The sequence below is a fragment of the Oxyura jamaicensis genome, chromosome 2 (assembly GCF_011077185.1).
Source record: "Oxyura jamaicensis isolate SHBP4307 breed ruddy duck chromosome 2, BPBGC_Ojam_1.0, whole genome shotgun sequence".
Taxonomy (NCBI): domain Eukaryota; kingdom Metazoa; phylum Chordata; class Aves; order Anseriformes; family Anatidae; genus Oxyura; species Oxyura jamaicensis.
In genome coordinates, this window is record NC_048894.1 from 135,891,100 (window position 1) to 135,915,077 (window position 23,978).

The 23,978-nt window shown below is 43.5% G+C and overlaps 1 protein-coding gene across 1 annotated transcript in view; it reads left to right on the top strand.

The window, feature by feature from the left end:
• The window catches only part of LAPTM4B (lysosomal protein transmembrane 4 beta), a 59,466-nt gene that overhangs the window by 13,805 nt on the left and 21,683 nt on the right, over nucleotides 1-23,978 (top strand). The window contains exons 2-5 of the mRNA XM_035318414.1: nucleotides 2,576-2,687; nucleotides 9,873-9,946; nucleotides 10,576-10,698; nucleotides 19,103-19,201. Coding sequence (XP_035174305.1) covers nucleotides 2,576-2,687; nucleotides 9,873-9,946; nucleotides 10,576-10,698; nucleotides 19,103-19,201 — 408 coding nt within the window. The remainder of the gene's footprint in view (nucleotides 1-2,575; nucleotides 2,688-9,872; nucleotides 9,947-10,575; nucleotides 10,699-19,102; nucleotides 19,202-23,978) is intronic.

The window sequence follows — 23,978 nt, forward strand, 5'->3', positions numbered from 1 at the left end:
TAGCAACAGAGTATGCATTTATAGTTTCTGATGGCTTGATTATTTTGAGTACTCTTTTTAAGTAACATTTATTTATTTATTGCTGATAGCTTCCTCAAGTTTTCCACAGAAGAGTTTAAAGCAGCAACTGGATTGAAACATAAAGTTATATTATAATGTTAAAAATTGAGAGGATTTATAGAATATTACTTTGAATCCTGATGGCCATCTGATCTGCCTTGGAAGCCAAACCGAGACTTGAAATACAAGCCAAGAGACTATGGCAACAGCATTCCCAACACAAAGCTACCTGCCTAATTGCTCTGTGAAAAAATGCAGTAATGAAGATTCCTAAACCCCTCTAGACAACCTCCTCTTGTTCAGCAAGTTGCATAACCTAAATTCCCTTTTCCTGTAATTTAAATTTGTTACTTCACTCATCTCCCAGTGGATCTGAAGGAGTTTATTGCCTCCTTTTCCTTGCCTTTCATATTCTGCATATGAAAGGCTGAGAGTATCTCCCTCCACCTTCTCCTCACTAGACTAAGCAATCCCAGCTTTTTCACTGTCAGTCACACATTCTGGATATCTGATCACCCTCTGTGCTGTTGCAGGATCCTCCACAGGGTTTTTCTTGGTATGTTTTTGAAGGGCTTTGAACTGTGCCCTTCCTGCAGAGCCCCTGTGGAGGGCATGTGGGAGGTCAATTTGCATCTAATACCCAGGATCCTGCAGCAGCTATGGGACAGTGCTGAATCATGTTCAGTTTATTCACTGTAACTCCCAGGACTCCTTTCTGAGGAGCTGTTGCCCACTCAGTTATCTCCACTCTTGTTCTTTGGTAGGTGTTTGTCACAAATGAGGTGCTCTACTCTCTATTTGTCTGACTTCTGCCATAGTTGGTCAGTGTCCTTACATCTTGGCATTGGCTGAAACGGAAGAAAGACACAATTCACAGGTTACTTGAAATACCAGGTGTTTGAACAATACTGGAGAACCCCTAGCCAATATATCTTCTGTGAATCCTTGAGAGCTATTTTTCATTACAACCATCCAGCTGGCTGTGCGCTTACCTTCCTGAACTTGCAACCAGACCAGGTTTTTCTAGCTCACTACTGGGAATCTCATCATGTCAAAAGGCCCGCTAAGGTGCAAAAAGTTATCTGCTCCTTTTCTCCTGCTCAAAAAGCCCATTTGCCTGTCAGAGAAGGTGAATAGGATGAGATAAAATGTCTTGTCCTTGACAAACCCATGGAGATTGTTGCTTATGACCATACAAATTTTAAGTGCCAACAAGGAGACCACTTGATTGTCTGTTCTTGGGTTTATTTTATTCTCAAATTGCACAGCCTAGCCAGAAATTCTTTTTATGGCCTTTCTGCTTTGTGAAGGTATAAACTGGATGTGTTCTTTCCCTGTCTTGTGAACTCCATCTATTCTTAACAATTTTTCAAATAACATTGTTAACAAATCTGATATCACCTAAACGCAGAAGAATTTGCCCATCAAAAAGCATTTATTTTACCCAAGAAATTCTCTAGCCTGTTCACATCTTATTATAGCTCTTTTTTTACACCTTTTTATTGCTGTTAGTAACCTATGATCAGATTGAGATGACTTCAAAATGAGAACCAGAGTAATAAAAATCCATCTTTCCCAGCATATTCTATTATCAGATTCCTTATCTTCATTTTTCCTGTTGATCAGTGATCTTCTTACTTCTGTATAATAATCTCTTAGCCAGACAGTGTTATTTCATGCTGAGCAATCTTCTTCTCTGCAATTAGTCTTCTCATCACTTCAAAGAGCTGTAAGTATTTTGTTCAGATTTGTTTCAAAGTACAGCTCCTATCTACCTTTGCATTCCACTCATAGCTGGTACCCGACAATCTGCTTCTACAGAATTTCTCAGTCAATCTTATATTCTAGCACTTAATTCACTTATTGAGTTTCACAGACCAAGCCTATGGGTGTGAACTTCTCCCCATGCCACATGCCACAAAATGTGTTCATCAGGCATTGGGTTCATGGTTCCACCTACTCCTGGCCCCCCAAGGCCTCGTGATATAGCAGCTCATGTGAATCTGCTTGTTACTCACAGCCTCTTCTTAAATTCAGCCTTTTCCAGCAAACGAACCTTTCTTTGATCATCTAGCACATTAACAGGGCACATCACCAATTCTAGCTCTGCCCTGCTAATAAACCTTCACTGCAGTGCTCATTTGTAGTAATCACAAAGTTACAGGTTTAAACTGATTTGGAGTTTTTTGACAGAACAAAAAAATGAAATGGCTATGTTGACTTGTTTTATAATCCAAAAGAACAGAGATAACTTGTCTGATGTTGTGGGAGAGAGTCCGAAGGAAAAGGAATGATGCAGATTTTGTTTAATTTTCCGGCCACTTGGGAAAGAAATATATCCTGCCCACACAAACCTAGAGGAACTATTTCTGGTATTAGTGAAATACTACAGTTTTGCAGCTGGAAAACAGACAGTGCCTCAGTCAGCAGCAGAACATGCGGTGGGATGTCCTGCCCAGAGTCTCATAATGGTTACTTTCATGGCCTGACCCTTCTCCCTTCTTCTTCTCCACAGATCATCAACTCGGTGGTACTGCTGATTCTGCTGAGCGCCCTGACCGACCCTGACCAGTACCACCTCACCAGTGCCGAATTAGGGGGTGAATTCGAATTTATGGATGATGCCAGTAAGTACAGGCTCTCTAAGCACTAACATTCATTGCTCCAGCATTCAAGTAGCTGTCCTATTGTTTCAGTAATTATTGTCCTTTAATTATTTCTTCCCCTTAGTATCTTACAGATGTGTTTTTATTGTGGAAGATCTATCTGTGGCACAGCTCAAGCTGGCTGCCCATTAGTAGCCTTACCTGTTACCTGTGTTGTTTCCTGGCTTGCCAGGGCACAGCCAGCCCTCAGACATGCAGATGTTATTCCCCAGCACAATGCTGAGAGCCCCCTGGGGGTTGCAAAATGTAGGGAATGCTGGGCCTCTGAGCACCATGCCCTGCAGTGGCTGCTCACACATAAGACCATGTGCTGCTATTTATGTAACCATCTGAATGTGGTCACTCATGTTGTACATTTACATCCCCATGTGCACATGGCATGAATTGCCCCAACCTGTAGTGACAGATGCAGATGTAAGTATTAGATGTAGGGATAGATGTATAGGGATAACACAGGGTTGTTATCTCTCACCGAAGGCGATAGTAATCTTCAACGCCATTTATGTCTCCTGCAAAAACCTCCTGCCCTTTGCAAATGCTTCTTTCTTCCATGACAGTTTTATTTCCAGGACAATGATTTGGTGGTGTTTGGTCTGCTTGTTTATTTTAACTGTTTGAGCAGTATCTAGAAAATTTTCCCTGGTAAGTGGTTCTGATAAAAAAATGTCTACATATTTGTTTTTCTGCTCACAAGATTGCTACATTCAACATTTCCCACTGCAATCTGAAATAAGGGCTCCCATCAGTCCCACTGGTGCCTTGCTGCTCAGAGCCACACATCTACAGCAAAAGGTTCCAACTCACTCCCACTGAAGCCAATAAAAATATCAGCAGGAAAAGGAGTAGCTCCATGCATGAGAAAAATAATTATGACCCTGGCGTGTCAGAGCTGCTGGGTTATTTGTTAAGGGATGCTTATTTCCACAAGTTCTTTAGTGCAGATATGCCTTGAAGGCTTGCATTTAATAATAGGGGGCAATTGCTACTTTATTGTGTCTTCACTGACAAAGCACCAACAACTTTGGACTAAAAATCTTTTTATATAACTGGATTTAAGGAAGTAGGGACCGTCATCCATACAGATGGGCTCCTAGCTGATTCTGACATATTAAAACTGACTGCCGTGTCCTAATTCTCAGAGATTAACCTTGGTAATGACTGTCTGTCAGTGTGGTTTTATATAGCCGACATCAGAGGCCTGCCAGTGCCCAAGGCTTTAAAATAGTAATTCTGTTTTGTAATGCAATAGCTCTCAGATCAAGTACATTGGGGATTTCCATCTACACTTGAAAACTGTATTTTCTATATTTTTTATTCAGGTTTCTGAAGTGAGCCCTGAAAGGATGGCTTGTGGGCCAGGCAACCTCATTTCCATTTGGTAGAGGGAACATTTCTCAGGCAGTTAAATTATGAACGAACACGTGAATTAAGGTCTCCTTTTATTCTTTGACTCCCTCTAGCCAATGCCTTATCAAGTAACACAGCTGAATTTGGCTGCTGGCTTTTATAGTCACTGGAAATAGCTGGCATGAGAGAATGTTTTTATTTTTATTTTTTTGAATATGACTATATTTGTTCAAATCAGAGGAAACATTTTCTTGTGAGGTAAAATAATCAAACAAACTTTCACATGTTCTTCCCTTATCCCACTTTTGTGTGACTGTTTTGGGGTATATGTTTCCTAGGTTAGCTACATGTGCTGATATTCTAAGATGGGAAAACATGAGTACAAAATACAGTAAGATACACTGACTTCTACACTAATGAAGGTCCCAAAGTTGTTATCTGTACTTGCAGCCCAGAAAGCCAGCCGTGTCCTGGGCTCTATCAAAAGCAACGTGGCCAGCAGGATAAGGGAGGTGATTGTCCCCCTCTGCTCTGCTCTTGTGAGACCCCACCTGGAGCCCTGCATTCAGCTCTGGGGCCCCCAGCACAAGAAGGATGTGGGGCTGTTGCAGTGAGTCCAGAGGAGGGCCACAAAGATGACCAAGGTGCTGGAGCACATCTCCTGTGAGGACAGGCTGAGGATGCTGGAGTTGTTTGGCCTGGAGAAGAGAAGGCCCCATGCAGACCTTACAGCAGCCTTCCAGTGCCTAAAGGGAGCTACAGGAAAGCTGGGGAGGGACTCTGTGTCAGGGGGTGTAGGGATAGGGCAAGGGGGGGTGGCTTTAAACTAAAAGAGGGGAGATTTATATTAGGCTTTAGGAGGAATTCTTCACTCAGAGGGTGGTGCACAGGATGCCCAGAGAAGCTGTGGATGCCCCATCCCTGGAGGTGCTCAAGGCCAGGCTGGATGGGGCTTTGGGCAACCTGGTCTGGTGGGAGGTGTCCCTGCCCATGGCAGGGGACTGGAACTGGGTGGGCTTTAAAGTCCCTTCCAACACAAACCATTCTGTGATTCTGTGCTTGTACTGACAAATAATGATGGAAGTATTAGTAACTTTTATCCTCTGCTACTTTGGTTGCCCCTATCAATAGCAATGAAAAGGAAAAAAAAAAAAAAAAAAAAGATTTTGCATGTAAAACTGTAATTCCTTTTCCCTCCCTCCTCAGATAGAATTGTTGGTCAAACCTCTGTAAATACTAGCTGGAAAAAAAACTTTTCAGCTGAGTCATAGTAGTGGAAGCTCACCTGACACTGATGACAGATTTTCCCTTGTCTCCCAAGAAACCAGGATTCCCCCTATATTTGTTTTCATATTTCCTTTATGACCGTACTAAGGCCTGGTTTATGGACAATTTTCAATTTTCTGTTCCAGTAGTGTCACAGTTGTCTGGTCAGAGCCAGTCAACTTTGAAACATTTGAAAATGTCAGTGCAGCACCAGTTCTTATGCAAATGGCTGCTTACCCTTAACTTCAGGATTTAGGCTGGAGCATGGTTCCCAGGGCATTGCCAGAGGCTCTGCACCAAGTGGTCAATTAAGCAGAGGAAATATCTACCTGAGCACTTGGAAAAAGCTGTAGGGCAGAGCTTTTTCTTTCTATTCTATAAAGGGAAACAAAGGGGAAAAGCATCTGCCAGGACTTGCCTTGTGGCAGATGGATGTGCTGGGCGACAGGGGTGTGTGGATTGGCTGCCGCCCCGAGGTGTGCATCTGGGAACTGGCAGTGCTCTGGGCTTCCTCTTCTTCTCTTCTGGCTGCTCAGCTGAGCCCTTTCAGCCTCATCTTTCTTTTCATTATTTCCTCAGGGCCTGGGGGAGTTTATGAACTAGAAGCTGGACTGGGAAAAATAAGAAACACGTAAGCTGTTCAATGCAATGCTTTTGCTGGTAAAAGCATGATATCCCTGGAAAAGCCCTATAAGTCACTCCAGCTTCCCAGAGGGTTTCACCTGAGACTCCTGGTCAACTTCTTCACGTGTGCAGGCTATGATCCTGATGTGTTAAAGCCCAAATGAGCAAGGAGTGTTGCTTGTTCTCATTTACTGCCCTCATGGTGTCACAGGTGTGTGTGATCCTTCCTAACCCATATGACAGCCAGGACTGAAATCCTGCCTATGCCCTGTGAGAACCCATGGGAACGTTAACACCAGTGTCAGCAAATCAGGCCAAAATCAGCTGGTGTTCCTGTCCAGGATGTGCAGATGGGGTGAGGAGTTTCTGTACAGGGTTGAGTGGAACAGGGGGCAGGCTGGTGGGATGGTCTCCTTGCAGAACGTGACGTGCACCCCAGGGTACAAAAAGATTTAATTCAAATAGATGTATTTTTATAAGGAAACATCTATATAGCAGGCTTGCTCTTCCACTGGGGCATTCCCTTCCTACCCCTCTGCATCAACATCACCAGAGTAGCATGAGCCCTATGTCACAGGCAGGGAAAAAACAAAATCCCTGCCCCAGCATCGCATATTTGGGGCTACTTCTTACCCTGTGGAGTAAACAAGCTGGGTTCAAAGGTGTAGAAAGCTCTCTTTTCTTCTCTCTTTCCTTCTCACTGACCTTCTTTTGCTGGAAAGAAAATGCCACTGATGCAGGGGTTTGGGCCCCAGGAGTGATGCTGGGAGCATGGGCACAGAGCTCCCACAGGCAGGCTGGAGGAGGCAGAGAGGCAGTAATTCTCAGAGGGCTGTAACAGGGCCAGGCTGCCAGATAAATAAGGCTGGGAGGGTAGACATAACTGCCTGGGGATCGTAGGCTGCTACTCAGCATCCTCTCAAGCCTTCCAGGGTGGGCAGGGGAGGAGCTGGAGGATGGGAGGTCATGGCCTTGCAGTGGCTCCTCGCTGTCTCCCTGTGAAGGAAGCAGAAGTTATCACAGACAGAAAGATGTCTCCCCAGAAGGCTCAAGAGAGAAAAATCCAACTCGGTTTCTCTAAAACCAAGCAGAAAGCTCAAGAAGCCCTTTAGAACAGCAGGCTATGCAAACACTGTAGCAGTGCAAGTACAGCTCATCTAGTCGTGAGTGCCACGGGACGTGCAGCGTGGCTGGAGAAAAAATTATACGCCCCTGTTAGCGTCTCATTCAGCATGCTACATATCTGGTTTCACTCTCATTAATTGAAGCTGGCACAGCTCAAAAAGCCCAGTGAAGCCTTAAATGAGAAAGGATGAGCTCGGGCCAACGAAGGCTTGGCAAGGCCCTGCACAGCTCGAGTGGCACCAGGGACCAGGCTCGCTGGGCTCTGGCCCTGAACCAGAGCAGCCAGGATCACCAGCACAGCCAGGCCCTAACTGCTGCGTCTGCTGCAAGCAGCAATGACAGCAACTTCCCCTTGAGACAGGGAATAAGGACTGGGATTATGAATGGGCAGAATAAATAAGCATGCAGTGCCTTCAAACTGATGGCTAAAGAGAAAATATCAATCCAAGAGGCTCTTTTCCAAGAGGTTCAATTGGTGGCTACAGGCAGCCGTTCCCACATCTATCCTTTCTTTCATAACCTTGATTGCACTCGGAGTGCTCAACATCACTGTGATTTCACTGGAGGTATGGGGGCCAGTCAGAGTAAACAACCACACAAATAAGAGCATACGAGCAGACTGCAGTAACTGTTGTTAGCACAGGTTATTTTTTGTGGGTGCTTCTTTCTCTTGAGGACAGAATCCCGACCACCTGCAACAGGCACAGAGCAGGCCTTACAGCTCCTAAAAAGCTGGAGATTGCTCATGGTAGCATAGCTCAGATGTCCAAGCTGGATATATGAGATGGGTATCAAGAGAAGAAGGTGCCTCTGAAGAGCAATTTGGGTTGAAGAGCAATATGGGAAGCACTGAGATGTCATCCCCTCCTTCACTGCAAACAGGGAGCCTGTGTGTACTCCCGTGGCATCCACAAGCCAGCACGTGTGACACTTTGGGTAGGAAGCACCGTGAGTAAGGAAATGAGGACTCCAGGCCTTTGTCACACTACAGGGGTTTAAAAGTGCTCAGGAAAGACTCTCCATCCATTAAATCAGGAAGCAGCCTGCAGTAGGCTCTCTTATGCTGCACTGGAGTCCCTGTCCAGATCAGGCCCCTTCAGGGACCTTCCTGCAGGCTCCTGGGCACCTGAGCAGGGCCACATCTGGATGCAGACAGGGAGGTGAAGGACTGTCCCTTGCTGTGGGATGCTCCTCAGAAAGTGCTAGAGTTAGGTGTCATGGCAATGCTGTGGTCAAATGGAGGCATCTTCACACTTCAAACACCTCCAAAGTCAGGCAGTGAGCAGCTTGAACACAGCATTTCTGAGTCTCAAGTCCCCCAAATAGCTAACATATGCAGGAAGTTTCCACACACATGATAACAGCACTGTGAGCAGCAGGTATCTCATGGATACTCACAGAGCTGGGACCTCTACATGTCCTAAATACCTTGCCTCCTCTCTCCTCTTTGTGCTTAGCCTCTGAAGAGCAGTAGCAATGTTCAGTTGTGCTCCCAAACCTACTGTCAGGGAAGGGTCAGAAATACAGCCTCTCACTTCTCGTATCCTAAAGCCAGTGATTATATCTAGGCAGGTGTATAGGAAAAGAATAAACAATGTGACTTTTTCCCCCCAGGATCTCCTTCCACCTGTCTGTGGCTTAGAAACTTCTTAAATCTAACGAAAAGTTAATTTAAAGCTCAGAAGCACTAGAACAAAAAATAGGAGTCCTGTAATTACTCCAATCAAAACCGTAAAAAATATTTTACTTTATTGCCTCACCTTTCCTGACAGTTATACATCTCCATTAATAAACTGTGTATCTCTGTACTATTCCTGGTTGAATGAAAGTTTTCAGTATATTATTTCTGTTGTAAGATAACCCTACTTGCCTTGTCTGGTTTTGCCTTTAAAAATGCATTTCTGCTTCTCTGAAATGTTTAGAAAGATGTGAGCAATGATACATGGCAGCTGTTACTGCAGAAACAAGCCACAGTGTTCATTTTCTCCTCTTTTTCTTTTTTCTTTTTTCTTTTTTCTTTTTTCTTTTTTTTTTCTAGAACCATGCAGCTTGGTCATCCTTTAGGTTAGTTGCAGAGTAGGTGTGGCAATAATGAGGAGATCCTGATCACCCCAAGGTTAATTTAAACTTATCTATCTAATTCAATGCAGACATCCTTTCCAAGACTGTAAACCTTTGTAGTCTGGGAGGCATGTCTGCAACCATGGGCGAAGATGTGACAGTGGTTCCTGCTGACTCACACAAGACAGATAGCCTTCAGCTGCCTGTCCTGATACTGAAAGCCGTCTCACAGCAGGCAGAGCTGGGTACAGGATGTAAAGGTACCCGAGGGGCTGGTAACAGCCAGGCATCCGGCTCCTGCTGAGCTCCATGTGTCTGGAAAGCTCAGATTTATCTCCAGTGGTCACATTTTGACTTCAGCACCGACACTTTCTGACTACAGACGTCATCGTCACAGGCAGAATAGTCTTCTAGCCATTCTTTCCCGGATATTTGAAAATCCTTCAGAAATAAAAGTGAACAATTCATGGCATCTCCCCAGCCTTATCAGGGCAGCTGAGGCTTGTGCAGTGTAACCAGGGTCTTAGCTTCTCATAATTTGGAGATTTCCCACAGGAGCCAGAGATTTCCTCCAGCAATGGCTGCGTGAGGCACCTGGCTCATCTGCACCCACCCACACATCCCATCCTGCCCTTTGGGATGCTCAGCACTAAGCAGATGGCAAAATAACTGAACCAAGCTCTGAATTTTTCCTGCAATCACTCATGTGTGTTTCTTTTTCAGATATGTGCATTGCCACAGCAATTTCTCTTCTAATGATTCTCATTTGTGCAATGGCTACGTATGGCGCATATAAGGTAATTCATTACATTCCATAAAGATGTGAAACAAGTGAACTATACAACTCTGTGGAAATAAAATGAAGAAAGTCGCTCTCTAACAACTTCATGTTTAGCTGAAAAATGAGAGAAAACCAAACAAACAAACGAAGAGGTGGCAGAACTGGTTGTTTAGATGCATGGTATGGCCTGTCCCACACTGGAGGCTGCCAAGATGTGTTTAATATCTGCACTTTCACATAGGAGCAAGCTCTGGGCAGTCTGTAAATTCAGAGAACTGCATCTTGTTCCTACCAAATTTAATGGACTTTTTTTTTCCCACTCACATCCCGCGTATTAATCCTATTTATTTGGAAAAAAAAAAAAAAAAAAAAAAAGGTCTTGTGGTTTTTTAATGTCCCAGTATAATGAGCTGTGGGGCTTGCACCACACATACTGCAGCAGCTCAGCAGCCAAGCTGGCCTGGCCAATTCTTTTGGCTGAATGTTGTAGTTCTTTTAGCCTATTTTACAAGTTATTTCCTCTTACAGCTTCCTGAAATGTAACATTGCATTCTGTCAAATATTCCTTAGGTTTTAGTGCAGAAAGATATATATCCTCCCATTTTAGCTTGTGGTTGATGAGTTTTTATTTTATTTCCTTTCTAGCAACATGCGGCTTGGATCATCCCTTTCTTCTGTTACCAGATCTTTGACTTTGCTCTCAACACGTTGGTTGCCATCAGTGTACTTGTCTATCCCAGCACAATTCAGGACTACCTCCGCCAGCTGGTAAATCACCCGACTTTCACAAGCCTTTTGGGGCTCTGGGGAGAACCATGCAAGATGCCCATTTTGTCCCGTATCTCTAGCCAGTGGTTTGCTGTTGTCTTCCAATGCAGTCCTTGAACAGTCCTCTCAGTATGAGCTTGCTCATCTGTATTCCGCACCCTTGAGAGTTACATTTCTGACTTACGTTACTTACATTACAGTATCTGTGCAGAGTTCTGGAGTTTTGTGATGCTGTGGAAGCTCTGACCACCATTTCATTAGGAATGATGATGATATTGCAAGAGAGATCCTAAGAGATTGCTTTTGGATTCAGAGTTACTGCAGTCATATCCTGTGACTTATGTTTGTTGCTATAGCAAGGATGTTTTGTTGCTCCTTTGAATTTATTTGGTGGCTTTAACACAAATTTCTTTAGTCAGGTGTTAGACTTAAGGTAGGCTTGTTTTTGCTAGAAAATATTATAAATCTGTCTCATCTTTGGGACAATTAGAGGCTCCCTTCTTGACAGGTTCTACTGTGGCCAAACATCCATAGTCAGTACTGTGTGAGCTACAGTATGTGATTACAACCACCTACAGTGAAGACAAGCAAATCTTTCATCTCGGGTCCTGGGCTGTGTCTGGATGGGTTCAGATGGAGTTGCAGAGCTCTGGGACAACTTAATGCTGCGGCCGTCTCTGAAAACCTGTCTTGAGAACTTGAATGCAGATTAGTTTGGCTGTGAACTTTGTTATGTGGATGGAAAACCACCTAGGGCATTATAAATAACAGGTAATGAGCAACAGCAGGCAGATAAGTGGCTGCACAAATCTCTGGGAAGAGGCAATGTGTCAAGCCAGCGGGAGCTGGGATGCATCAGGGGCCTGTTATCCTTCACCTTACTTAACACCCGCCCACAGTCACAGCTGGTGCTACACTGGAAGAGAAGCAGAGGTACTCAGCGATAAGGGTGGAAAAGAACAAATTAAGGCCGGACTCCTCCTCTTCACTCTTTTTCTGCAGCCCCTCACCGTGGGTCAGTGCCAGCCCACCTCCTGTGGCAGCAGGAGGACCAGCTGCAGCTCTGGAGCTCACGTTCCCCATCCTAGGGGGCTCACTGTAACCAGGTTTTGTTTAATCCTGGTCGATGATGGAAAATGTGAGGGGGGAATCATCAGTCTGGGGCTGGGAGCTGCATGCTAAAGAGCTCCTGATCTTCTTGTTGGGTCCCACATTTGGAGTCAGCTCACCAGGAGGGCAAAGGACAGACAATTCTCTCAAAATGTCTGCTAAGGCATCACTGTCTTTGGCCCTTCCATAGCCAAAATACAAAGAGCAGACCCTGGAGGACACTGGAAGTTGTGCAGCGGAGCTTTTTGTGAGCCACATACCCATTTTGAGCTACATGTCTAACAGCAACTCCAAGGCATTATCAATAACTCCAAGAAGGACACATTTTCCCCTCCTTGTCAGTGTAGCCACCATATGCTGCACACATATATTTGGGTTTTCTTCCATGATGCTTTTCCTGTGGTATGCTGAGGCACGGAGCTGACTTCAAGAAAGCTGGAGACTTAATCTCCTTTTAAGAATTTTCCGTGCTGTTGAGATGTTTTATTTCTGGCTAGCACAAATTAACGCAACCTTCATTAGAAGTTACCAGAGGTAAAAAAAATAACTAACAACCTCAGAGAAAAATCTATAACTGCAAAAAGGCCAAAAGACTACTTATAAGTATATTAGAAATGAAAAAAGAAAACTTTCTAATGCAAGGAGAGGCCATTTGTTGGGCAGAGGTGATAAATGTACTGAAGCAAAAAAAAAAAAAAAAAAAAGTGTTCACCAGCTATTTCTGCTCTGCATTTGGAAACAAGCAGTAGAACATGTTTATGTAGCTGGGGTTTTGGAAGTACTTTCTATTCACTGAGAGTCCAGAGACATATTAAAGAGTTTTCACTCTGAACACACCATTTTAAAATGAGGAAGCCCAGATAATGTGCACTCTGGAGTGTTAAAATGTCTGATTGCACAGATCCTTTCTTGCTGTTGTAAATCATCTTCTACGTGGGTAATGAAATTGCACAAGGCTTCATGAGCGCTAAACTGTCTGTGCTCAGAAGGGCAAGGGGGATTTTCAGGATAATTATAGGCTGATTAGCCTGACATTGCTACCAAGCAGAGTAACAGAAGTGCTGAGATGGGACTCAATTGACAAAGGATTAGGACAGAGAAATATGATTAATGACTGCCAGCATGGTTTCACAGCAAATCAGTCCTGCAGGGAAACTCATTTTCTTTCACTGACAAGATTACTGACTTTGTCAATAAAGCTGGGCAGGGGCACAGTAGACCTTTGTAAGACATTTGACTTCGCAGCACGATACTCAGAACATCAGTGAAGCACTAGATCGATAAAGGATGTAACAAATGGATTAGATCACGTTAGATGGCAGATGGGGTGTTGTGGTGCCCAAGAGGCCATTCACAAAGCTATTTCAGCTTTGGGAGAGCTTCCCTAGGTCACTGTCCAAAGGGACCAAGTCCTCTAGAGGAAAGCTGAGAGCAGGAGCCTAATCTAGTCCTGCGGTGTCATCCTCTGAAAGACTGTACCCTGCATTGCCCAAAGTGAGTACATCTCTGCATTTCCCAGAGTCAATACTTGTGGCTTTCCCAGCAAAATCACTTCTAGTAAAACCTGTGGCTGACAGAGAGACTGATGGAGAAGTAAATAACATTATGGACAGAGCCATTACTCAGAGTGAGCCACACTGATTGAGAAGCTGAGTCCATTCAGCAACGTGTGCTACTTCGCTAAATGTGAATAAATATTTAAAAAAAAAAAAAAAAAAAAGGAATACTGATGAGCTTATACCATGGCAACTGCAACTAGAATGCAGTGACTTTGTAAGCAGCCTGGGGGGAACTAAGTGACAAAACAAGTCCACTTTTTTTTTTTTTTCTTTTTTTCATTTTTTTTCTGCTTGCAAATATTATTCATGAGATTTGTGGGCAGAAGAAAATAGAGCAATGAATATTAAGATAGGATGGTTTCCTTCTCTGTTGATCAGATAGGTTGTGTCTACCTCCTTCTGGTGTCTCTGACTTAAAAGTCAAAGTACATGCAGAGAAGCTTCTCTGTAAATCATATAAAAGCTAGATAAATTGTAGTATGATGACAGATAATCTAATTTCCTGCTCAGTTTGTCGAGAAGGGAGATCAAGAGGTGATGCCATTATGGTTTTTGTATGCATAGCAGCTAGGTTTAAAGGCTGTTTAAATTAGATGAAAGACGTAATGATAATGAGTAGCTAAAAGCTAGTCTAGGTTAAGATCAGTTAGAAACAAGGAGAAATTCCTATTACATCATTTACAGCAGAGATTAGTGATTGGCAAACACTACCAACAACCAAGGTGAATTTTGTACGGAAACTGTTCAACAAAGTTTTGAAGCCATTTTGCAACAGCTTTGAAGCTGTTGATTCTTCCTTGTCTGGGCTGCGGTCACTAGAAGAAGTGAATCCCTGGGACCCCCAGACAGGAGCCCGCATCAGCTGGCAAAAAGTTGTCGCATTTGGTTCAGAGCAAATGCACTCTAAGTGGGGAAAAACAGACACGATGGGTGAAATTCATGTCTGCTGGTATCAGATATTCAGGGATGCTGAGATGCTCTTCCAACATATGGGATATAAGGGGCAGAACAAGATGAAACTAAAAGCAAACTTTTCCAGTTTTTCACAATCATATCACCAATGCAGCTATACAGCCCAGGGACTGCTATGCAGGCTTGCATCCGTGGACGTGTTCCCTTACCTTTAAATGATGTTCGTGGTAGACAGGTCTGTAGCCTTAAACACCACGTTGAGAACAAGATTGCAGTTAATACCCATGTCCCCACAGGTGAGAAATGAGTCATGCCAACTGGGTGTGATTGCTCCTGATGATTTATAAATAAGCCCTAGGGACATCTTGTCCTCATCCCCTTTGCAGGGACCTGCCAAGCAAGGCAGAAAGCAAGGGAGAGGGTTGTGTTTCTTCTTGGCATTCTCACAGTTTGTTTTTTTTTTTTCTTCCCTCTAAAACTGCTTTTAATATGGGGATTGGTATTTTAGGGAGCACAGCTCCATAAGGGAAATGAAAAATCCCAATCATCCTTCAAATTCATTATTCAATATCTGGAAGAGCACATACCTCAGGTAATGGAATATATTTGGCAGTCACAGAAGAATATGATTTTCTTTACCAGATTTAAGTCTAACAATGGTGAGTTGCAAGCTGCTATAAAACGCTCTGGGTACTTTTAGGCAAACAGGATTCTGTGAATAGGATAGGCAGAACCCTAGCTAAAAGTGTTGCAACTCCAAAACACTGAGCATGGTGTTCACAAGATGTTTTGTAATATCAGCCTACGCTGACTGTTTCTTTCAGAGTTGCTAAGTGTCTTTGGAAGCTTTGCATTGCCATTTAGTACCCAGCTGCACACAGGTGTGTCCCTTAAATCCCATACACTGCAAGAGCATCTCAGCACAAAGGGTCATGTAAAATAAGTAGATGTTACAAATCTGTCATTTGAAACGTCGCAGGGAGATGACGTGTCATAAAACTTTCTGAAGGTTATGTTGGACATCTTGGTCATTATCACTGTCACTAGGAAAAAAAAGTCTTCGCATACAGCAAATGTTGCATGTATAAAAAATCTTCTTGGTTCTTGGAGCAGTAGGGGTCTGAAGTAGTTTGACCTAAAACGCATTTCATTTCTTCACTCCAAATAACACTTTGATGTATGTGCTTTCTAAAACCTTAAAATTAAACACTTCATCTTCTGTCATCTGATAACAGTATACGTAATGAATTGAACCAGAGGTGCAGAACAGGCTGGTCTGCAACTGAGTTACGCAACATTGTTTTTTTATGAAAGTACAGAACTTTCGCAGGACATCTAAAGAAAATTTCAAAGTATATTAAATAGCTGTGATGCTGCTGTCTAACAGCTCAGGTTGTACCAGTCATGCTTTTCAGTCCTAGGAAAGAGGTCTAGAGAATGTAAAAGATTAAAACTAAACTGATTCCTATAAACTAAAGCTTAAAAAGGGAATATTCTTTCTGACATTTTAATGACATTTTATAATTCCAAAGTACAATTAACTTCCTAGCAGGGTTTTAAAAATTCTACAGATGCATTCCTGTTTTATTTCAATTCTGTAAGATCTAATTTCGGAGTATTGTAACTGTTGAATAAGAACCCACACCATCATATGAAGTGGATTGTTTTGTGGTCCCAGAGGAAGGAAAGCATGGGTGGTTGTACAAGAGGGAACAAGAAGGAGCTTCAGGCTTGGGCTTTCTGTTGTTGTGCATTTGTACAGTGTCAATACTGTACACTTGCCATGCAAGATTTAGATTCTTTTGAAGTCTCTAATAGAGGTTGGCTACATATAAGCAGTAATTATTTTTAATTGAAAATTTAAGGGTATATTATTATGCATGTAGTGCACTCAGTGTCCATGACAAGGTTATGAATGACACTTTAATTAAGACTTTAGCATGCCAGTGCCACACCACTACAAGTACTTCTTGTCTGTGCATGAAATTTCACAACATCTTCCCGCAAAATCCCTCCTGCATTTCCAGTGACGGGCTGGATTTTTTCCCACCCAGCCATATTTCTGTCTGAGCTTCATCAGACCTTGCACAATATTTGACGCAGAGTTTTTTCCCAGAAGTTATGGCACTCGTGCGTTTGCCAAACCTTTGGCCTGACTCTGGTGCCCAGGACCATTCCTGCAACAGGCTTCCAGCTCCTGGTTTCCCCATGGGGTGACAAACCCCTTGCACGGGATCAGAATTTGTCCCTTCCCACTTCATACAGCCACATCAGAGTTTGAGCTCATCACTGCAGCATCAGCGGAGGGCAATGGGTGTTTGGTTCAGCTGAGCCACATCTGGCACTTGCTTAAAGTAGGAATGAAGGAGACCTTCCCAGCATGGACCAGCTCCGCAGCAATACCTGCACTGGGCAGCCGAGACACTTCCCGTAATTTTTCCTGCTTCTCTGCAAAATGAAGGTTTCATAAACTGTTTTTCCTACTGCACTGAAGGTGTTTGTGGTTGTGAGTCAAGATCAGGAGGCTCATCGGCCAGCCTGGGCAAGCCAGCATTAAATATCTTCTGGCTGGCAGGTGCAACCAGCCTGGTTACCAAACAAAATGATCTTCTTCCACGTTGATCCACAGCCCTGGGCCATCCATCACAGGCCTAGAAGCCTTTTGTCCCACGCAGCAAGCAGGGAAGCCCCAGGAGGGCCCTGCTTTGATTTTCACACAACACACAAATATCTCCCAGGCACCACTTGGTGGGGGCAGCCACCTCACATCTCTCCAGGAAGGAAACTCCAAAACCTGAGTGTGGAGGACAGAAACCACAGAATTTGCTCCTCATGTACTCCCCCAGCTTGTTGCTTTCAGTGCTGATTAGGCCCTTTCACTTGAAGCACTGCTGACGTAAGGGATGTGCTGCTTCCAGACTTGGCCAGGGCTCTTGGCTCTAGCAGATGTTCCTGCTCTTCAAGGTTGCAGGAACTTCCTTGGTCATTTTCCCACCCTTGTCTTGTCCCCATGCAAATCCCAGTTGCATTGATGTTTGGAAACAAGCATAAAACAGGCATAAAAACCCCAGCACACAGTTCAGTCTTTGACTAGCAACTGGTTCCCCAAAACCAGACCATATGAAGACCAAATCCAAGCTAGGAAGTTTCTATTACACTCATGAATTAGTTTGACTAGATTTTAATGGTAGATCAGTACTAAAAGATAGCCTACTGGGGCAGGTTTACTGGGATTGCCCCTAGCTGCCTGGGCTTTCTGACCAACCTATGGCCTCAGTCCTGCAAGCAGTAGGGTGGGCTGTGGTTGTAATACTTAAATGTAGTGTATATAAGGGGTTTGCTTTTACTTTACAGTGCACTTTTCTTAGCATACACTCTTGCTTTCTTGGTCTCTGCGTGACCGCATCCACTATATTTAGCAATAACCTTGTGTGAAGAAAATAAAAAAGAAGTAATTCCTTGGATTATAGCAAGTTGGTTTCCTACAAAAGCTGTACCTCGACAAAGAAGATAACATGATAAAAAACTCAGCCATGAAATTCAGTACATTAACAGAAACGTTGCTGTCAAGAAGCGGAAAATGTGCTTATGTAACCGTTATCTGCATCGTACGCAGCTGCAGCTGATGTTAACCACTCCGAACAGATCATGGAAGTGCTACATAAAGAGCTGTTCTCGCCAGTGGCTGTCCGAAAGGAGAATTTCCTGAAGCACTGCTCTGACTTCTGGTGTAAGGGGCATCAAGGGTTTTCACCATTGTTACCAAGAGTACAGTTGTAGCTTGGGCTGTTTAATTGTCCTGACAGGGATTCAGAGCTGGCCTGCTTAAGTAATTAGACCTGTAAGGAAAAAGGGAGCTCTGCGTGGAAGGAGCTAATGCATGCAGTTACAGTGAGCCGCTGCTGCTGCAGCAGAGCTATCGAGTGTGAAGAGTGGCTCTGTCTGCAAAGAATGGTTTCTTCCATCTGGAACAGGAGCCCTTGTGCTACCATATTTCAATACAATTCATTTTAAAGATTTTTTTATTTTTATTTATTTATTTTTTTTTAAGCAATACCAGGTATAGCAAAACATTTTTTGGTTGTTTTCCAGCCACTGATCCTGAAGTGTCCCACAATTCTAAATCACTACTCTAAGAAGATGAATTTTGTCACTTCGATTTCACATACAAGATAACAGAAGGGCCTGGAGCACCTTCAGAGTTAAAGTCATGCCTTTGCTCCCCTGTAAGGACCATGCCTTGGGGAACAGCAGCACTAACAAGTGCCGCTGGGAGAATTAGTCCAAATTTAGCTAATAGAAAATGGATTTGAATACAGCCAATATCTTTTGATCAAATATTTAGGTGAAAGGATCGTGCTATCTCGACTTTTCCTCTTTGGCTCTTGGAAGGAGCTACCACTGGTCATTGGCAGCCACAGCCAGAGTACTGTATCTTGTAAGATAGCGACCACTTCATAGGACCAGAACTTGCCTGCCTTTGCCCAAGAGGGCATATTTCCTGCTGCAAAGCCCCCAGAGGGATGCCCCTTGTCAATCTGTGTCTGTTACAAAACCAGCGTGCACAAAGGGAAAGAAAACCCACCACACATAGAGAGCAAAAGCAAACCCCTCAGCCCTCTGGGGAACATTTGGCAGGCTGAGCCTTTGTAACACATGTTCTAGACAAATTTACTGAAATTGGTTATTGGTGCAGAGAGCTCCCAATTTAGTAGATCACAGCAAGTTTTTTAAGCTATTAATTATAGACTGCACTAATTGAATGGCTCTTAAATGACTTGTGAGATTAACTTACAGTGTTTTGCTTATTTTTGCTTGTGCAGCCCAGCAATTTTCCCTACAAGGAAGAGATCATGTCCGTGAACCCTACATGTCTGGTTGTGATTATACTCCTTTTCATAAGCATCATTTTGGCTTTTAAGGTAAGTCTTGTATACCATCTACCTGTATACCATCTACTACTGGTCATGGGTGACATGCTCCCTCTGGGAGTCCTGGCCCCAGAAGACACATAGGGAGATACCAACCAGGCAGTCTGACAGCTGCACGAAGCAAAGTAGTAGGTATTGTGGGGAAAAAAAAAAAAATATATATATATATATATATGAGAAAATGTCACAGACAGACACATGAACACGTAGGCCCCAGTGGGGAAGCATGATGCTTGTAGGGGGAGCTCATGATAGTTAAAGGAGTGGACACGGAAGGGACTGTTGATACAGACGTTTTGTTTTTTCAAAGGTATTTGGTAAAGCCTCTCATCAGAGGCTTTAAAAAAAAAGCACCATGAGAAGTGTAGGGACAAGAGGAAAGGTCCTCTCATACACTGTAGCTAGGAAATAGAGGGTAAAGATAAATCATCATTTTTTACAACAAATCCCCATGCTGCCCATTCAGAAAAGATCCAGGAAATGGAATGAAGATCTGACGACAACATGTTTTGCAATGTCACCCAAAATAGGGAAGGAATCTGCTGAGAAAACTTTGTAGAAGGGTCTCATGGCTCTGAGTTACTGAGCAATAAAACAGTAGACAAACCCCATGGTGATATATTCTAAGTGATGGGCACAGAGAAAATACAATCCTGTTTCACAGACACTGTAGACAACTCTGAACTAAGCATGAACACCTGAAAAGGGGTCTTGTTGCTGTAATAGCACAGGCCCATGAAAGTACTAGTTTACTTCTCAGTTTTGGTCAAATGAGTAAATCAAATGCTAACAATATTAGATATTAATAAAATATCAAGTATATATATATATACATTAATAGAAATAGCCTGAAATAAAGAAATAAACAGAAAATAAATAGAAAAAAATATCTAAGGATTTCTGTGCCATTTGTGATAACTGCCACGCTCTGGCATCTTGAAGCATACATTCACTTCTGGGTGCCCTATCTCAAAAAGGATGCTGTAGAGCTACAGAACCAGCAGGGACAGAAGGAAAATGATCTGAAGGATGGAAGAGCTCTCATACAAGGAGCAGTTAAATAGATCCAAGCAGTCCCTCCTGGGAGCGTCAGCACAGAAGACTGTCACATGGGGCGGAAAAAGGGAACAGGGAGTAATTATTTAATTGATGTTGGTTTGGTGTCTGAATAGCTCTTGCTCTTCATCTGCAGAGCAGCTACACATTAAGTTAGAGACATCCTGAAGAGCCAGGACAGGATGTTGCTTCTATACAGCACAAACAGGGAAAGTAATTGTGACCAAAAAAAGTGTGGATTAGATTATTAGATTATTGAAGCTCTTTCAAAGTTGGAAAGAAAATATATTTTAGGAGGAATTGGAAGTGATAATTCATTTCTCTTTTTTGATTTAGTAACATAATTTAGCCTTCTGGCTTTGTCCATATATATGTTCACAGCAATAGAGCGGTGGTTTTTTTTTTTTTTTTTCACTTTTGAATGTAATAAATATGTAGATCAGCCAGGTGACACAAGTAACATGCTCTTTAAAACTCTTGGATGTAAGTATCACCTTGCTTTTATCCCAGATGGGTCAGGTGTTTCATTGAAAAATGTCTCAAGCTTATAAAATAAATGCATCTAATATTGGAACAGCAAAAATACTACTGAAAAAAAGAAATCTAAGAAATTAATAGTGCAAAATAATTATTCTATTTTAAAGCTGCTACACATAGTTTTCCAAGAATATATGTGACTAGTTCGATTGAAGTATTAGTTAATGTTCCATTCTTGTATTCATTTAAGTTCTTTACAGCCAGGGTTATTACAGACTATTGCTTTTCTTAATGTTCATTCTAGCAACATATTATTGTGCAAATGAGTCACAAAAATATGACTCACACAGAAACACATGCTAAATTCCAGTTAGTGTTTTAATTTGGATTTCTTGTGTTTCCAGAAGAGCGGCTATGCAGATTTTTGGAGTCTGCTACATGAAAAGAAAGCTGGACGCTATGACATGCATCACACTTTATCACTGATAGACTTAACAGATGGCACCAGGTTTATATACTGAAACTGAAAAGGTGCTGTGCATAAAAATATGCCTGAGCTCCCTCTCCCTCTGGAATAGAGAGAAACCAAAACATTGTAACCTAGGAAAAGCTACAGTAGGAAAAGCTGCATTCATCTGGTCGGAAACATGAAACAGAATCACATAATTTGTCAGAAACATTTGGCATCAGGACCCTTTTATTGTGGGTGCAGCTACATGCAAATGAAAACACTATTGAGCAGAAGTTGAGATATCGATGTGTCAGATAGAGGTATTGTGCTTTGTACATAAGTCTGTGACAAGCGGGGTACAAAAGAGGGCAGTAAGAATGAATGAAAGCCAACCACGCACCAGTGCTTGTCTTTATAGCCCTCAGGATTCACTTGGATCCCAAGCAGCTAATAGATATTTCAGGTGGATGGATAGATGCATGGACAGATACTTCATGCCAAAGCAGACTCTTTTTCAGAGTAGACCAAAATGTGTTATACCACTTACCCTGTTTGTCTAGAAGCTGAACCAGAGCTACATACCATGAAACATAGGTGTTTCCTATCTGGCTGAGGAAGGACACCGAGCAGCATAACTGAATGTGCACAGAACTTCAAATGGCACAGAGCCAACATGGTGGCTTTTGAATCGTGCCCTTCTCTGCAGCTGTTTTGGGGAATGGAGCCTTGGTTTCCTCTGGCCAGCTGCAGCTGCTGGGACAGACACCCTGAGGCCTCAGCTCCCCCTCCCCAGCCTGGGCAGACCCCCCCCATACCTGAATTATGTATTGTCCAGTGAGTACAAACACAACCAAATAAACCCTTCTCCCTCACTGCCCTGGCACTCTGCAGCTGCAGACTGTGGCCTCTTCTTTGCTGGCCGTCCTTTTGCTGGAAAGTAGGGAGGAAGAGGCAGCCGAAAGGTATTCCAGTTCCGTGAGATAAGCTGAGTGTCACCCTCGTCCCCATGATATGCCTATAAGCTGTGGGGATGTACTGGTGAGCCTGGGGACCAGACCACCCCTGGTGGTGCTCAGCAGATGAGATAAGGTGTTGCTCACCATGTTTTGTGCTCACCAGGACAGACAGTGTCTCAGCCCAGTGGATGCTCCCAGCAGGGCTAACCCGTATAAGCCTTCTTATACTCACAATGCACATTCAGGTGTGCTGGGAAGATGGATTTAATTGCAGATTTGATCAGTACAGCAGCCCAGTGTGCCCCCTGCTGCAGCACTATGTGTGAAATACATGTAACAAACTGCTCTGCAATTCACATCACTCTGAAGTCTTCATATATATTTCAGCTTGTGCTGAAATCTTGTGAAGCTAAATGTCTGCAAGCAAAAAAAAAAAAAAAAAAAAAAAAAAAAACAGCTCTGTGAGAGGCTTTGTGGGTTTCAGTTCCTTTGGGCCTAGTGTCATTTGTCACTATGCAAATGGAGGGACAGGAAGAGGTGCGGTGCCTGTTTCCTTGCTCAGCTCTTGTGGTGTCCTCATCCTCCAAGTGGTGGTGGCATCACCGTGCTCCTCTGGAACAGCGGCTGCTGCCCCAAAAAGAGTCTGTCAGCAGCCTGTGTTGTGCTGTGTGAAAATATTTCTCAAGGTGCATTGTACTTTTACACAGGGCCAACTATCACCAACTCTGCTGTGTGCTGACTGGAGGCCTCTCACCCAAGGGCTAGAGTAGGCCTCCCCCTCTGAGAAACAGCTCGTGCATCCAGGCTGGCTGGGAGGCAGAGAGGCTGTGTGTGCACATAGTGAGGTTAAATGGGTTTTATTCACCACACATAGCAGAAGGAGGGAATTCAAAGATAAATCTCCCGCTAGGCTCTCCCAGACAAGGCTGCGTTATCAGAAACGGGGCTTCCCTTGGTTTGGGTTTGAACAGAGGAGCATAAAGACTGGTTTGCAAATGGGTGGCCTTGCTGTGCATGGGTTTCTTATGAAGATGGGCTGTGTCCCCAAAAAAGTGTCCTGCATTCAGTCCTCTGCTCTGTACTGTCTCATACCTTCCTCAGTGCCTGGCATCTGAGTGTCAAAAGCTACTGGACTACTTATTACCATTTATCATTAACAACAGTGTCACTCTTCCTCAATTCTGGGGAAAGAAAAAAAAAAAAAAAAGAAAAAAAAAAAACTGATGTAGTTCTTCATTTACACGCCTCTACACCACTGGTTCCAGTAATCTGTGTCAGGTTCACACAGCCCACTGCTTGGGGTGCAGAGCCAGCCTGCCCTGCCCTTAGCGCTCAGCTCGCTCCAGAAATCTGTCATCCTCCCCATTTGGTAGTAGAAAGTATTGTCAAAGCCCGTGACACCTCCACATCATCCAGGAGCTGTCATTAAGAAGAGGAAGAAAACTTACTGGATTTCAGCCAGCTTGGCTTGGGTGGAAAAAAAAAAAAAACAAAAACCTCTTCCTGATCTGCAGGCAAGCAATCCGTGAGTCATGTGGCGTCCTGAGAAATGCAGCTCCTGTGTGACAGCTCTGGAGAGGGAGGAAGCACAGGGCAGCTGAAGAGGATAAGAGGCTTTTGGAAGGTCATCAGTGCAAGTGAGTCACAAAAATATGACTCACTCTGAGAGATACACATGCAAATCCAATCAGCGCTGGCAGTTCAATTTGCACATGCTAGGTCTGTGGAAGGACTGCTATGCAGAGCCCACTGAGTAAAAATATAAGCTGGGTGCTATCAAATCACGTCATTCACCTCATCACTGTCGTGTGTGGTTATGTGGGAAGCA